Source organism: Chrysemys picta, chromosome 1 (assembly GCF_011386835.1).
Source record: "Chrysemys picta bellii isolate R12L10 chromosome 1, ASM1138683v2, whole genome shotgun sequence".
Classification (NCBI taxonomy): domain Eukaryota; kingdom Metazoa; phylum Chordata; order Testudines; family Emydidae; genus Chrysemys; species Chrysemys picta.
The window spans coordinates 314,742,627-314,758,362 of record NC_088791.1 but is presented as its reverse complement, the minus strand read 5'-3'; the positions used below and the strand labels follow the sequence as shown (position 1 = coordinate 314,758,362).

Genomic DNA, 15,736 nt, shown 5'->3' with positions numbered 1-15,736 from the left:
CCACGGCATCAACATGACCCATTGCCACTGTGATGTCCTCGGTGCTGGGTCCCCTGCTTTCTGAGAGGTCTGTGCTACTCTCAGACTTCAGGACATCACCGCGGTGCCGTAGCCTCCTCGCCTGACTTTTCTGCATCTGCCTCAGGGAAACCTTTATGATAAGCTGCGAGGCGTTGAGAGCGGCCACAACTGCAGCGATGGTCGCAGCGGGCTCCATGCTCGGAGTACAGTGGCGTCCGCGCTGTCAATGACTGGAAAAGCGCGCGAACTGATTTCCCGCCGGCGCTTTCAGGGAGGGAGGGCGGGAGTGATGGACGGATGACGACAGTTTCCCAAAAGCACCCTCGACTCATTTTGTTACCCAGAAGGCATTGCCGGCTACACCCAGAATTCCAATGGGCAGAGGGGACTGCGGGATAGCTGACCACAGTGCACCGCTTCGAATGTCGACGCTTTCACCGTTAGTGTGGACGCACAAAGTCGAATTACTGTCCTTAGTGTGGACACACACGTTCGACTTTGCAATATCGATTACAAAAATTTGATGCAAGTAAAATCGAACTACTCTCGTAGTGTAGACAAGGCCTAATATGCACACAACTTGTTACCCCAAATGGAGTAACCGAGACACTTCAGCTTGGATAAAACAATAAAACAAGTTTATTAAATATAAAGAGATAGACTTTAAGTAGGGTTATTAATTAATGGTACTTAACTCACACAATTAACTCAAAAAAATTTCTTGCAATTAATCGCACTGTTAAACAATAGAATACCAATTGAAACTTCAGCCAATCACTCAGACAAATAAGTTTGATTACAATTTGCCGGAGATAATGCTGCCCGCTTCTTGTTTCAATGTCACCTGAAAGTGAGAACAGGCGTGCGCATGGCACTGTTGTAGCGGGCGTCACAAGATATTTACATGCCAGATGCACTAAAAATTCATATCCCTTCATGCTTCAACCACCATGCCAGAGAACATGCAATCATGCTGATGATGGGTTCTGCTTGATAACGATCCAAAGCAGTGCGGACCGACGCATGTTCATTTTCATCATCTGAGTCAGTTGCCACCAGTGGAAGGTTAATTTTCTTTTTTGGTGGTTTGGGTTTCTACATCTGAGTGTTTCTCTTTTAAGACTTCTGAAAGCATGCTCCACAGCTAGTCCCTCTCAGATTTTGGAAGGCACTTCAGATTCTTAAACCTCAAGTCGAGTGCTGTAGCTATTTTTAGAAATCTCACATTGGTACCTTCTTTGCATTTTGTCAAATCTGAAATGAAAGTGTTCTTAAAACAAACGTGCTGCTATAACACAAAATATATGGCAGAAAGTGGGTAAAACAGAACAGGAGACATACAATTCTCCCCCAAGGAGTTCAGTCACAAATTTAATTGACGCATTATTTTTTTAATGAGCATCATCAGCATGGAAGCATGACCTCTGGAATGGTGGCCGAAGCATGAAGGGGCATACGAATGTTTAGCATATCTGGCACTTAAATACCTTACAACGCTGGCTACAAAAGTGCCATTCGAATGCCCATTCTCACTTACAGGTGACATTGTAAACAAGAAGTAGGCAGCATTCTCTCCTGTAAATGTAAACAAGCTTGTTTGTCTTAGCAATTGGCTGAACAAGAAGTAGGACTGAGTGGACTTGTAGGATCTAAAGATTTACATTGTTTTGTTTTTGAGTGCGGTTATGTAGGATCTAGGGGTTATAGTGGACCACAAGCTAAATATGAGTCAACAGTGTGATGCTGTTGCAAGAAAAGCAAATGTGCTTCTGGGATGTATTAACAGGTGTGTTGTGAGCAAGACACGAGAAGTCATTCTTCCACTCTACTCTGCGCTGGTTAGGCCTCAACTGGAGTATTGTGTCCAGTTCTGGGCACTGCATTTCAAGAAAGATGTGGAGAAATTGGAAAGGGTCCAGAGAAGAGCAACAAGAATGATTAAAGGTCTTGAGAACATGACCTATGAAGGAAGGCTGAAAGAATTGGGTTTGTTTAGTTTGAAAAAGAGAAGACTGAGAGGGGACATGATAGCAGTTTTCAGGTATCTAAAAGGGTGTCATAAGGAGGAGGGAGAAAACTTGTTCACCTTAGTCTCTAAGGATGGAACAAGAAGCAATGGGCTTTATCTGCAGCAAGGGAGGTTTAGGTTGGACATTAGGAAAAAGTTCCTAACTGTCAGGGTGGTTAAACACTGGAATACATTGCCTAGGGAGGTTGTGGAATCTCCATCTCTGGAGATATTTAAGAGTAGGTTAGATAAATGTCTATCAGGGATGGTCTAGCCAGTATTTGGTCCTGCCATGAGGGCAGAGGACTGGACTCGATGACCTCTCGAGGTCCCTTCCAGTCCTAGAATCTAGGAATCTATGTAACAAAAAATATCTACATTTGTAAGTTACACTTTCACAATTGAGAGATTGCACTATAGTACTTGTATGAGGTGAACTGAAAAATACTATTTATTTTATCATTTTTACAGTCCAAATATTTGTAATAACAAATAATAATATAAAGTGAGCACTGTACACTTGGTATTCTGTGTTGTAATAGAAATCAATATGTTTGAAAATGTAAAAAAAATCCAAAAATATTTAATCAATTTCAATTGGTATTCTATTGTTTAATAGTGCAATTAATTGTGATGAATTTTTTTGAGTTAACTGCGTGAATTAACTGCGATTAATCGACAGCCCTAGTTACTTTCTTTTATTATACAGGTATTATAAAGCATCCATTAAAATGTTGGCCAACCTAGCTGTTTTTTAATATAATGACTAACTCCTAACTCAGTTGCTGCAAGTCTTCTCAAGGCTAAAGAAACAAAAACTACTCAGATATCCAATATGCTTTAGCTCATACTAATATGAAATTTGATACTTGCTAAATACACTGGCTCTTAAAATGACAGAAAAATCTCTACCCATATGATACTGTACAGATAACCACTAACTCAGTAAGGTGAAATCCAGAATCTTGAAAGAAACATTTTGTACTTTTCTACAGTTGAGAAAACAAATAGGCTATCAGTGTTCTAGTTCCTTCAATTTCAGATTACTGTACTTGAAATCTATTGCATGCTGTTCAGAACAAGTAACTGCCTTACAAGTGTCTGTTCAACTTTACTCAATATAAAATACAAGGCAGGGTACATGGACACTAATTTTCAGAACTACATTACTTAATTAACCTCCCCCATCTTCCGCTTCAATGTTGTATCCTTTAATATAGCCTATTAACTAGATAGCTGAAGTACTTTACACATGTATAACAGAGACAAGGTGGGTTAGGTAATATCTTTTATTGGACCTTTTATTCTGTTGGTAAATATAGCAGGGTGGTCACCTGCTCCTGCCCGGAAGGACTTAAAACAGCCCTGGCAGAGGGCTGAGGAAAAGGGAAAAGCTACTGGGCTGATTGGGGAAGTAGCTGCAGCTGGGCCACGCCCCAATCAGGCCCAGCTGGCCCTATAAAGGCTGGGAGCCAGGAGCTCAACAGTCTCTTTCTGTGTTCAGAAAGAGAGAGAAGGGCCTGGCTGCAGGGAGCTTGAGACAGGGTGCCTGAGTGGAGCAGGGCTGGGGAAAGGCAGAGGAGCTGGGGAGCTCCAGCCTGGAAAGCCCCAGGCTGTGGCCTAGCATTGGGCCAACAGGTACTGGCGGCAGAGGGCAGCCCAGGGGTAAGCAAAGGCAGCAGGTCCAAACCCAACCTTGCCAGTGATGAGTGGCTGATACTGTAGTCTGCCCCAGGGCGTGGGGCTAGACTATGACTGGGAGTAGCCTTATACTAAGGTGAGGTGGGAATAGTGGGTGGAGGGGTCCCCGGGGAGGGGAGACCCTAAGATTGTGGGGTTACTGCCAGGGGGCAGCACCCCACTCCAGGGAGGGACACGGGGGCCAGAGGACAGGCGGATCACCAGCCTGCAGAGGGAGCTCTGGAGCTGGAACGAGCTAATTCCCGGAAGTCACCAGCAGGAGGCGCTGCTGGGTGAGTCCGCTCCTCTACAGTGAAAGAGACAGGCTTTCGAGCCTCTAATATCCTGAGACCAACACGGTTACAACAACATTGCAAAACACTGCCCCAACCCCGAGAGAGAGAGATCCAGCATGATCTTATGCAGGGAAATCCTCTAGAGGATTTTAGGTTGTATTTATTTATTTTGGGTGGGGGAATCTTGGAAGAGAGGAGATGATGCAATTCCAAAGCCCCTAAAATGCTGGGGCTGCTGTCAAAATGGTATACCAGGCTGAAATCTGCAAACGATTTGATGCTCTAGCCCAGGTGTGAGCAAACTACAGCCCGCAGGTCGGATCTGGCCCATCAGGGCTTTGGATACGGCCTGCGGGATTGCCACCCCTGTGGTGCCGTGGGTCTCGCACCACTCCCAGAAGCGGCCAGCACCACGTCCCTGCGGCCCCTGGGGGAGGGGGAACAGAGGGCTCTGGGTGCTGCTCTCACCTGCGGGTACCTCCCCCTGCAGCTCCCATTGGCCAGGAACAGGGAACTGCTGCCAATGGGAGCTTCAGGGGAGGTACCCGCAGGTGAGCCCTCTGTCCCCCGTCCGCCCCCAGGGGCTGCAGGGACGTGGCCCCAGCCACTTCCAGGAGTGGCGTGGGGCCAGGGCAGGCAGGGAGCCTGCTTTAGCCCCGCTGCGCGCTGCTGCCACCTTGGAGCTGCTCAAGGTAAGCAGTGTTGGGCCAGAGCCCAAACCACTCCTGCACCCCAACCCCCTGTCCTGAGCCCCCTCCTGCACCCCTAGCCCCTGCCCTGAGCCTCCTCCCACACCCCTCCTGCACCTTAACTCCCTGCCCTGAGCCCCCTTGTACACCCCACACCCCTCCTCTGCCCCAACCCCTTGCCCTGAGCCCCTTCCTGCACACCCCACTCCCTCCCATGCCCTGCACTCCCTCCCACATCCCAACCCCAGCCCTACATGCAATTTCCCCACCCAGATGTGGCCCTCAGGCCAAAAAGTTTGCCCACCTCTGCTCTTGCCCTTGCAGATTAAAGCCTTGAACACAAGCAAATAAACAATTTATAGGACTGTTTCCAGTCTTCTGTTATGGCTGTCACCAACAAAGTGCTGGGGAAAAGGCAACGGAGACCCAAACATCAATGGATCGGCCAACAGACCCTGGATAGCATAGAAAAATGATGTATGACTTGCTTAAACAGGACCAACCAAGAATACCAACTCCTCAATATCTTGCATAACACAGCTTTAAAACAGGACAGTAAGACGTTTTGGGCAAAGAAGGCTCAATTGATGAAAGCTGCATCTGCCAGAAACAACTACAGCACTGTCTATAAAGAACTGCACAACTTAAAAGCCAGTCCATGAAACAAACCTTTGCTTGTCAAAGATGGACATGGTAACATACTGAACCCCAGGGCAGAATGTCTGACTAGACAGAGAGAAAACTTTCATAAGCTTTGTCAAACAGATAGTTAAGGGTTAATGCCTCTTTTACCTGTAAAGGGTTAAGAAATTCACCTAGCCTAGCTGATACCTGACCAGAGGAACCAATGGGGGGTTAAGATGTTTCAAAAGGAAGGAGGGAAGTTTCCTTTGTTTAGCGTCAGTTTCAGCCGGAGTGGAAAAGATCAAGGAATCAGCCTGTTATCAGAGAAGTGAGTATTAGAAAAGGAATAAATAGGTTTGTTTATTTTCTTTTTATAACTTGTCTTGGGCATTAGGGAATAATCAAATTGGTTATTTTTTGTGTAACTAAGTTTTTGCCCAGGGGAACATCCTCTGTGTTTTGAATCTGTTGTCTGTGAGATCAGCTTGTAAGCTAATCTCCCAGAGGGTTTTCTTTTACCTTTCTTTTCTTTAATTAAAAGCCTTTTTAAAGAACCTGATTGATTTTTTTCCTTGTTTTTAGATCCAAGGGGATTGGATCTGGACTCACCAGGGATTGGGGGAGGGGGGAGAGATGAGTAATTCTTCCTTGTTTTAAGATTCAAGGGGTTTAGATCAGTGTTCACCAGGGAATTGGTGGAAGAGTCTCTCAAGACTACCCAGGGAGGGAAAGGTTTTTGTGGGGGAAGACAGAGTTTCCCAAATGACTCAAACTATTTGAGTGGTGGCAGCCAGACCAGATCTAAGCTGGTAATTCAGTTTAGGGGTTCACATGCAGGTCCCCACATCTGTACTCTAAAGTCCAGAGTGGGGGTGAAACCTATGACAGGCGTCTTAACCACATCAGAGCTGCAGATCTGGAGCTGCAGGAGCACCCAAGAGTCCAGTGACTGCCTTTCCATGTAACACAGAGGATGTCCCTGTCAAGGAGGTTCAAAGGGCAGCCTGTAAGCTCAAGAATGGCCATGCTGCCAGTATTTGTCTTATAGCTGCTAAGCTGATCAAGCACGACAGGGATTCCATCTTGGAGTGGCTGACTCATATTAACAATAAAGTATGGATTCATGAGAAAATACCTGTAACAGGGCCCTGGCTCCTCCCCCATCCAGTTTGCTGCAGAAACTTCACAGACTCCACCAGGGGTGTTCTTACTGACACGTTATTTCTATTTCTCTCCACTAATATCACCACAGTCCCCTGTGCTCCTGCCTATTTACAATCTTTGCTAAGCTTTAGGCCCTCTCAGCAGGACCTGAGGGGAACAGAAGTCTCCCAACTCTAGCCCCCGGCCCCTTCCCTGCTATCCCTCCTCCCACAGCCTCAGCTCACTCGCTCCACTGCGGGAGCAATGCTCTGGGCGGCCCCGGGAGGGCCGTCAGGAATGAGAGGAGGGGTTGGATGGGGCGGCAGAGATCCGGGGGAGGTCAGGGGACAAGGAGTGGGGGAGTGTGGATGGGACAGGGGTCCCAGAGGGGCTGTCAGGGAACGGGGGGGTTGGATGGGGCAGGAGTCCTGGGGGGGGAGGGGAGGGCAGATAGGATGGGGGGGAAGGGCCACGACCCCCTCCCCTAACCAGCACTCCATACAATTTACAAAACCCGATGTGGCCCTCAGGCCAAAAAGTTTGCCCACTCCTGATCTAGACCACCCCTGACAGGTGTTTGTCTAACCTGCTCTTACAAACCTCCACGACATCCCTAGGCAATTTATTCCAGTGCTAACCACCCTGACAGTTAGGAATTTTTCCCTAATGTCCAACCTAAACCTCCCTTGCTGCATTTTAAGCCCACTGCTTCTTATCCTATCCTCAGAGGTTAAGAAGAACAATTTTTCTTCCTCCTCCTTGTAGCAATCTTTTATGTACTTGAAAACTGTTGTCCCCTCTGAGTCTTCTCTTTTCCAGACTAAACAAACCCAATTTTTTCAATCTTTCCTCATACGTCATGTTATCTAGACCTTTAATCATTTTTGTTGCATGAGACACAAATAACTTAGTGTGGCCACTTTTTACAAATTTGTGTACAGTGAAGGGTGCAGACTGACAACCAAGACAAAAGGAATAAAATGGTCTAGTGCAAAGATTCTTAAGTTCTGGCAGAAAGTGAATAAGATGAATTCAAATAATTTTTCACTTTTAGCCAACTGCTATAAGGTTCTAAATGATCAGACTTTGCTAATGGGTTATAACAGAGCTTAGCTAGCAAATATTATTATGAACCCTGATAAGGCATCAGGATTTTAAGTCTCATATCAGTTGCATGACAATTTTTTTTTCAAATAAAAATGAGTTAAGCATATAAATGACGATATATATAGGTTTAATGTTTACTGCTTACGTGTGTATTCAACAGTTTGCCCCCAACCGAACACCACAAAATATTGCAATAACCTTTGTTTGCTAGAAATGGAAAAGTCCTCAGCTCACCTGAATGAACATAGCACCATCTACTGCTGTCTTTAAATCCGTACAGCCACTAATGAGAGAGAATTGCTTCTCTGCATTCAGAGTTCCTTTCAGCATTCCTGACTTTTCCAGCTCCTTCATTTCTTTGCTAGTGAAAACACAGAATACGCATATAAATTTGTTACATCACATGCTCTTTTTACCAGTTGGCAACCACGTCTAGCCATTCTTTGAAAACTGTATTTTTGTTATTTTGCAATGTCACTTTATGAGTTTGATAAGTTTAAGTGCATGGTTAACAGTTAATGCTTCCCAGCTGGAGGAGAGAAAAGAGATAAGGAAAGCACAGGTGAAATCACTGGGGAGGGAGGGGTGAAAGGTACATGACCCCTACTCACAGCTTTTTATTACCCTCTTATGTCCTCCTCAATGGGGCTCTAGGATCATTCTTGGTTCCATCAACTTTTTAAATAATCAAACTGTGTGATCCTGCACCATTGAAAACAATGAGAGTTTTGCTATTCCCTTCAATGTAAAGAGGATCAGGCCCTTACTGTGGTTGTGCTGGTGGTAGGGGCAATAAATGGTCCACCCTGAAATGGGACTGTATCACCAAGCCGACTACACATAAAGTGTCTGTATTTTAGGACAGATCAATTTCTACAGAAAGAGGGAACATACTCTGCATTAATGGACTGTAGAGTATCAAGCACTATTTTATGAAAGTAGAGGTCTGTTCTATTGTAAACCTACTATTTCATGTGTTTATAACATGAAGTTAACTATGGTTTGTTTTAAAACAGGGATTGGCAACCTTTGGCACGCAGCCTGCCAGGGTAAACCCCCTGGTGGGTCGCATGCCAAAGGTTGCCGATCCGTGTTTTAGAATTTAGTACATGGTCATAGCCTGGAAAGAATGCATTTTCTATTTAACCTTTGCTTTCTTAGGGGAAAAAAGCCACTGTCAGAGGAATCTCCTACTCTCATATAATTTAGAAATATGTTTTTAAATGCAATTTTGTGGGGCTTGTCCCTATGATGTACCTTCTCCAAATCAATTATCTGAGCCACTACTCTGTCTTCCTTCAAATCTCTTTTTTAAGATTAATCTCTATTGTTTAATTGTGATACACTGCAAATTAACACATCTAGGAACAAGGAACGGAGGCCATACCTACTGCATTTGGGGGCTCTGTCCTGAAAAGGTTTTAAAGGGTCATAGTGGACAAACAACTCAACATGAAATGTCAGTGTGATGATGTTGGAAGTAGGGTTAATGCGATCCTTGGATATATAAACAGGGGAGCAAGAACAGGGAGGTGTACAGTATCTTTAATCTTTGTACAGTATTGACAAGACTGTGTAGAGTTATGGTGCCCATATTTTTAAAAGAATATTGAAAACTTGGAAAAGCCACACAAGTGATTTGAGGGCTGGAGAAAATGCCTTATAGCGAGAGGCTTAAAGTGGTCAATCTGTTTAGCTTATCGAAAAGCAGATTGAGAGGGGACTTGATTTCAAGGTGTAAGTACCTTCCACAGGGAGAAAATACTGGGTACTATAAGCTTCTCTATTCTAGTGAAGAAAGACATAAAAGGAACCAATGACTGGAAGCCAGAGTGGATAAAAATCAATGATTTAAAAAAAAAATCTGATTTTTTTTATTTAAATCGGATATTTTGGATAAATGCTTTTTGAGGAAAAAAGCAATCTAAAGATAGTTTTAATTAAGATATTCTTGAGCTATAATGTATCTCATCATGGAATAGGAATTATGAATTCTAATTCTATAGTATGAGACGATATGTTCATGTAATGTTTAAGAAAAGTTTTGTAAATGAGTTCCAATAGTTCATGGATTAGGGACCCAATCTTATGTGGTTCCAGGAGCTTCTGTATAGATTATTTAAGTTAATCTTTCTATCTACCCAATGGAACTCAGTGCTCAGTCTAGAACGGGGGTAGGCAACCTATGGCATGCGTGCCAAAGGCGACACGCGAGATGATTTTCAGTGGCACTCAGACTGCCCGGGTCCTGGCCACTGGTCTGGGGGGCTCTGCATTTTAATTTAATTTTAAATGAAACTTCTTAATCATTTTAAAAACCTTATTTACTTTACATACAACAATACTTTTGTTATATGTTATAGACTTATAGAAAGAGACCTTCTAAAAACGTTAAAATGTATTACTGGCACGCAAAACCTTAAATTAGAGTGAATAAATGCAGACTCAGCACACCACTTCTGAAAGGTTGCTGACCCCTGGTCTAGAAGATACCATCAGAGATGCTTAGTTTTGCAGTTCTCAAACTGTGGATTTGTGTCTCCAGAGATAACATGCTTGTTAACCACAAAAATGTTTTAAAATAAAATAAATAAATAAAATATAGAGGTGAGAAATACCAGACCTCAACCCTATTGTCCCTCTGCAAATTTGTGTACGCAGACTCAATCCCTTATCTCTCTCTAAAAGTGCAAAGTTTCAAAAAGTTCAATGAATATAAGATTGTTGCGGGCGGAATAGATCTAGACAAGGAGAAGAAGTCTGGAGATAAATGTGAGAACGGTGGGACGGGCAGTAGAAACAAAAATGAAACTGTTTGAACAGCATATTCCAGAAGTCTTGAGGTCTTTCTGAGTGTAGCCTTCATTGATTTGAACTCTACCATACCATTCTCTCACTAGAAGGGAAAACCTATAATGGCAGCAGGCTGTAAAAGAGACCCAGTTTGGGAATATTTTAATGTGGGTAAGAAAGGCATGCGTGCAAAATGCAAACAGTGCAACAAAGAAATGCAAGGCCTGGGTGCCCACATGAAACAACATCAAGAGAAGTGTACCTTCTCAGGAGGAAGCTGCGTTGAAGATGATGAAAGGAACATGTCTGAACATGCAGGATCTTCAGGTTCGTAAACTTTTTTATTTCATACTTCTTTCTTAAGGACTGCCTGTCTTCCTTCTGGACTATTCTTGAATTCTCATGTTTGAGCAAAAAAATATAGTTGTTACTCTATGGTACTCTCATTTTAGATGCAGTTGTGATAAAAAATAAATAGCTGAAATAGGCAGATCTTCCTTTCGCAATTTCACCTTTAAAGTAGTACTGAGTGTCAGTGAATGCAATGAGTAATACTAAATGAGCAGTATGGTAATAATAATTAATTAACTGCATTGACTTTTTTTTTTTTTTTTTAGATGAATCCATCCTTAACATACAGGATTCCGAAGACTATCCACCTTCAAGATCACAATCATTTTCTATAGTTTCAGAGTTATCTGCCAATGATAGTGTTTCAGTCACATCATGTATGTCACGTAGCCACAGTATATCATCTGTAGCAAAAAGAAAAAAAAAAAATTCCATCATCCAGAATCTCTTATCCATAGATAAATTTGTGATAAGTACCAGCAGATTAAAAAAAGAGGTAACTGATAAAAAAAATTGCCCGGTTTGCTTATGCAACAAACTCTCCTTTCCAAATGATTGAGAACCCACACTTTATTAACATGTTCAGTCATTAAGACCAGGATACCGTCCACCCAACAGAGCAGATGTTGCAGGCAAATTGCGGGATAAAGTGTATGAAAGAGAAATTGAGCAGTGTGCAAAAGGTCTAGAGGGTAAAATTGTTAACCTGAGTCTTGATGGGTGGAGCAATGTCCACAATGATCCTATTGTATGTGCTTGTGTGACAACAGAAGAAGGGAATGTCTTCCTTACAGAAACAATTGATACATCAGGAAATGCACCCAGAGCAGAATACTTACAAAAAGTAGCAGTAAAAGCTGTAACAAACTGTGGGGAAAAAAGTTCAAATGTCTAGTACGCAGCTTGGTCACAGAAAATGCTGCAAATGTATCCAAGATGAGAAGAAATTATTTAGAAGAGAGTCCCAAGCTAATAACATACGGTTGCAGTGCTCATTTGATGCACCTCCTAGCCAAAGACTTCAGTGTTCCAGAAATAAAGACTAATATTGTTGAAATTGCAAAATATTTCCATAACAACCACTTTGCAGCAGCTGCGCTGAAAAAAGTGGGAGGAACCAAGCTAACTCTCCCACAAGACATGTGATGGAACTCAGTAGTGGACTGTTTTAAGCACTATATCAAGAACTGGCCTAGTCTGATGACAATTTGTGAACAAAATCGTGAAAAAATAGATGGCACTGTTCCAGCCAAAGTTCTCAACATTGGGCTTAAGAGAAATGTTGAACACATGCTGAGTACCCTGAAGCCTATTTCTGTAGCCTTGAACAAAATGCAGAGAAATAGCAGTTTTATTGCTGATGCTGTTGAAATTTGGAAGGAACTGAGTGAGATCTTAAAAAGAGAAATATGCAATGACGGAGTTAAATTACAAGCATTAAAAAAAACGAATGGGACAAGCACTATCTCCAGCTCATTTTTTGCAACTATTCTCAATACTCGGTACCAGGGTCAAACCTTAACTGCTGAAGAAGAGGAGTTGGCTATGACATGGACATCCAGAAATCATCCCTCCATAATGCAAACTATAATAAACTTCAGAGCTAAGGGTGAACCATTCAAGAAATATATATTTGCTGATGATGTTTTAAAGAAAGTCACACCAGTGAACTGGTGGAAGTCACTTAAGCACTTGGATTCAGAGACTGTTGAAATTATAATCTCACTTAACAGCAGTAACTTCTTCTGCTGGTGTAGAAAGAATATTTTCTTCCTTTGGGCTAATTAATTCAAAACTGAGAAATCGTTTGGGACCTGAAAAAGCAGGAAAGAAAGCTTGTTTTTCTTTTCCAGATTATGAACAAACAGGAAAATGAAGGTGAAGACGACTGAGTTAGCTGCAGAAGCCAATATTTTAAGTTTCTCATGTTGACCTGGCTAATATAGTCAATTTAATTTTGGGGTTTTTTTTATATTTCATTTAACTATTTTAGTTAAACAATTTTAACAAAAACAAACCTGATTTTAATAAACTTGAATGTTTAACTAAATTCAAAAATTCATATGCTTGTTTTGTTAAAATAGTATATGTTTGCTGTTGAAGACAAAAATCCAGAATACATAATGTTGTTGTTTTAGTTAAATAAAACAAATTAAATGTCTGTCTGGTGATGTTCTCCTAATACAGCATGGCAAGAAAATCCTCCAAATATTAATGATTAACCTGTTAAACTGGAGATAGTTCACCTCCCAATGACTTCATAAATATTTGCTTCATTTACCTTTGGTAAATTAAATAACCAAACAGTCATTCATTTTCTGACATTTTTAACAGTGAGGGTGATTAACCATCAGAACAAGCTACCAAGAGAAAGTCTTCCCAATACAGTATCAAAGAGAAACCCCTCAAAACGCCTGATTTTTGTACATCTACATAGAACATAAACTGCTAAAAACAAACCTTGAAAAATAAAGTTAAATAAACCCTAAAGAAGCCCTAGTTATGGCCTTTAACTCCAAATGTGCTCGATGGATTATAAAGAAGGTGGAATTGCTATTATACTAGAAAGAACAACGAGGCTAGTCATTGTTTGGAACATGCAAGATGTCAGCATGTACTCTGGCTCAAGATTTTTAAAATAACTTTTTCCTATTGACTTTGGCTTTTTCTTTAAATAGAGTTCACATTTTTTTTTTTGTAAGTAACTTTGGATAAGTTTTACTGTGCTGTAGAGTCGACAATGCCAACAAAAACAAAAAGAAAATGGATCAATGACACAATGATCTTTAACTTCCAATCTAAGAAGTGCAAGCCTGGGTGAACAGCCAGAGATACTGCATTCCTATTCTCTCTTGAGCATCTGTACTGAAAAAAAAAATCCAGTAATTAATTCTTTGTTAGGGGAATGAAACCAGAAGTCTGAAATGAGAACAAAATTTCTGGGGTCAGTTTGGCTTGCAACTCCCTGCAGTTGCTTAAATCCATAATCGGCATTAGAAGTTACATTTTAGTATATGCACATTTTTAACCTTCTGCTGAGACTTTTATTCTATTCATAAATTCTTGCCTGTTTTGATTGCAAATGCATCTACAATATTGAGAGTTCACCATAACTATGACAGAAAATGGAAATGACTGACCTGTAATTGGAGATTTTTCAATATGTGTTGTTCCTATCTATATTCCACAAGTGGGTATGCATGTGCTCCATGCGGCTGAGATTTGTGAAAGTAATGTCTGTTGGTCTGTGCACGTGCAGTTGTTCTTCTCGTGCTCCAAACTGAGGGCACAAAGGGCAGCTGAGACTGACACCTTTCCAGTTCCTTCTCTTACGCGAATCAGATAGGATACCAAGCAGAGGGGAAGGAGGACAGGTAAAGATGGTCTCTTTGGGTGTAGAAATGTTTCTAAGGACTCAGGCCAATAGAAGAGGAGCCTGTGGATAGGGCAGAGTGAAAATATCCTCTGGTGAGGTAAAGGTTTCAGTCCAGTCTGAGGAGTCCCTGAGATGGGAACCAATGAATCAGGGGTGTCCAAAGGTCTGGTACTCAGAGGATCCCACAGGGAATGTTCTGGAACTGTCAAATGGGGGTCCAGCATAGAGCTTCCAGACCGGACTGGTGGGTGCTGATCTTTTTGTCCATGGACAGCGCTAGAATCAGCACTGATACATCTTCTTCTATGGAAGGTAAGACTCAAAGGAAGAAGATGTATGTGCAGGCCTAATTCCTTAGGACCTGTGCTCAAGGACTCACCTGATTTGGACCAAGATGGGAAGGGAATCCTTTTTTCTTAGAGGCACATCTGAATGAGGCTCTGTCCTTATGCTATGGTCATGTCCCCGATTCTCATGAGAGGGTTTCTTAGGCTTAAGTGTTTTGCCTCTACTCTGAACCTTGTGCTCAGAGGAGCACTGCTCACAGTCTATACAGGGGGTGGGATCTTCTCGGCCTTGATCCAACTCGGGCCTCATGACCTGATCCACAAGGTGCTACTGTCCCTCACAAGATTGAAGAGGGTAGGGAGCCGCAGGTGCTGCACTTGGTGGCAATGTGAGCCCCCCATAGCAGTAAAGGCAGCGCTGGAGCTTGTCACTGATGGATAAGGAACAGAGGCAGGAGACACAGGGCTCTTGGCATAGTCCTCCTTGGGGAGAAGCTCCCACAGATGGGAGACTAAACGAACGATAAAAACACTAAGTCTAAACTTACCAAAAACTTTTTACAATATGCATTCACTGTAGAGGAAGATCATAGTGGACACAGTATTCTGACTCAGGACAAACAGAGGTAAGAAGGAACTGGAGAGACATCGGTCCACATCACCCTTTATGCCCTCGGTTTGGAACACAAAGAGAAAAACTGCACACATATGGACCAACGGACGCTTCTTTCTATAAATCTCCAGTCTCATGCACGTGAGCACGTGTGCCCATACATACAGGAACCAGCACTCGAAGAAGAATCAGACCTTTTCTGCCTGAAACTTAGAGCTGATTGGAAATTCTCTGATAGACTATTTTTCTGTGGGAGAATACAGATTTATTGAAATCGAAACGTTTCATATAGACTGAGCTTCCAAGCTCTCATCTCCCCTTTAGCCCTCCAGGTTCTTTCTTAAACACTGCTCTGTGCACATGAAACACCATCCCTGAACGAACCCATAAGGCCACAGCCCTCTTATCCTTACAGTCCAGCCTCAAGACCCATTTCTACAAAAAAACCCAGCCAATTAACAATGGCTAACTAGAGGTCAGCGTTAAGAGTGCTTTTAATAAATACCAGTTATTATTCAAATATATCCAAAGGTGCACACATAATGATGAAAAGTTATTACTGTCATTTCTGTCTCCTTTTTCCCCCTTCTCTTGTATGGTTTATAATACTTACTTGTGTCTTGTCTTAAACTGTTAGTTCTTTGGATCATGGGCAGTGACTTCCTAGACTGGAATCTCTTGGTGGTGGGCAAGGAAGAGAGATTTCCCATGGCCTTTCTTATTCCTTACATTAGTTTTAAGTAGTCTG

The 15,736-nt window shown here is 42.4% G+C and overlaps 1 protein-coding gene across 3 annotated transcripts in view; it reads right to left on the bottom strand.

Moving 5' to 3' along the window:
* Nucleotides 1-15,736, bottom strand: part of CRYL1 (crystallin lambda 1) — a 96,904-nt gene that overhangs the window by 49,905 nt on the left and 31,263 nt on the right. For all 3 annotated transcript variants that reach the window (XM_065595238.1, XM_024105717.3, XM_005312219.5), the window contains exon 3: nucleotides 7,803-7,929. In XM_065595238.1, the coding sequence (XP_065451310.1) occupies nucleotides 7,803-7,929 (127 nt within the window). The remainder of the gene's footprint in view (nucleotides 1-7,802; nucleotides 7,930-15,736) is intronic.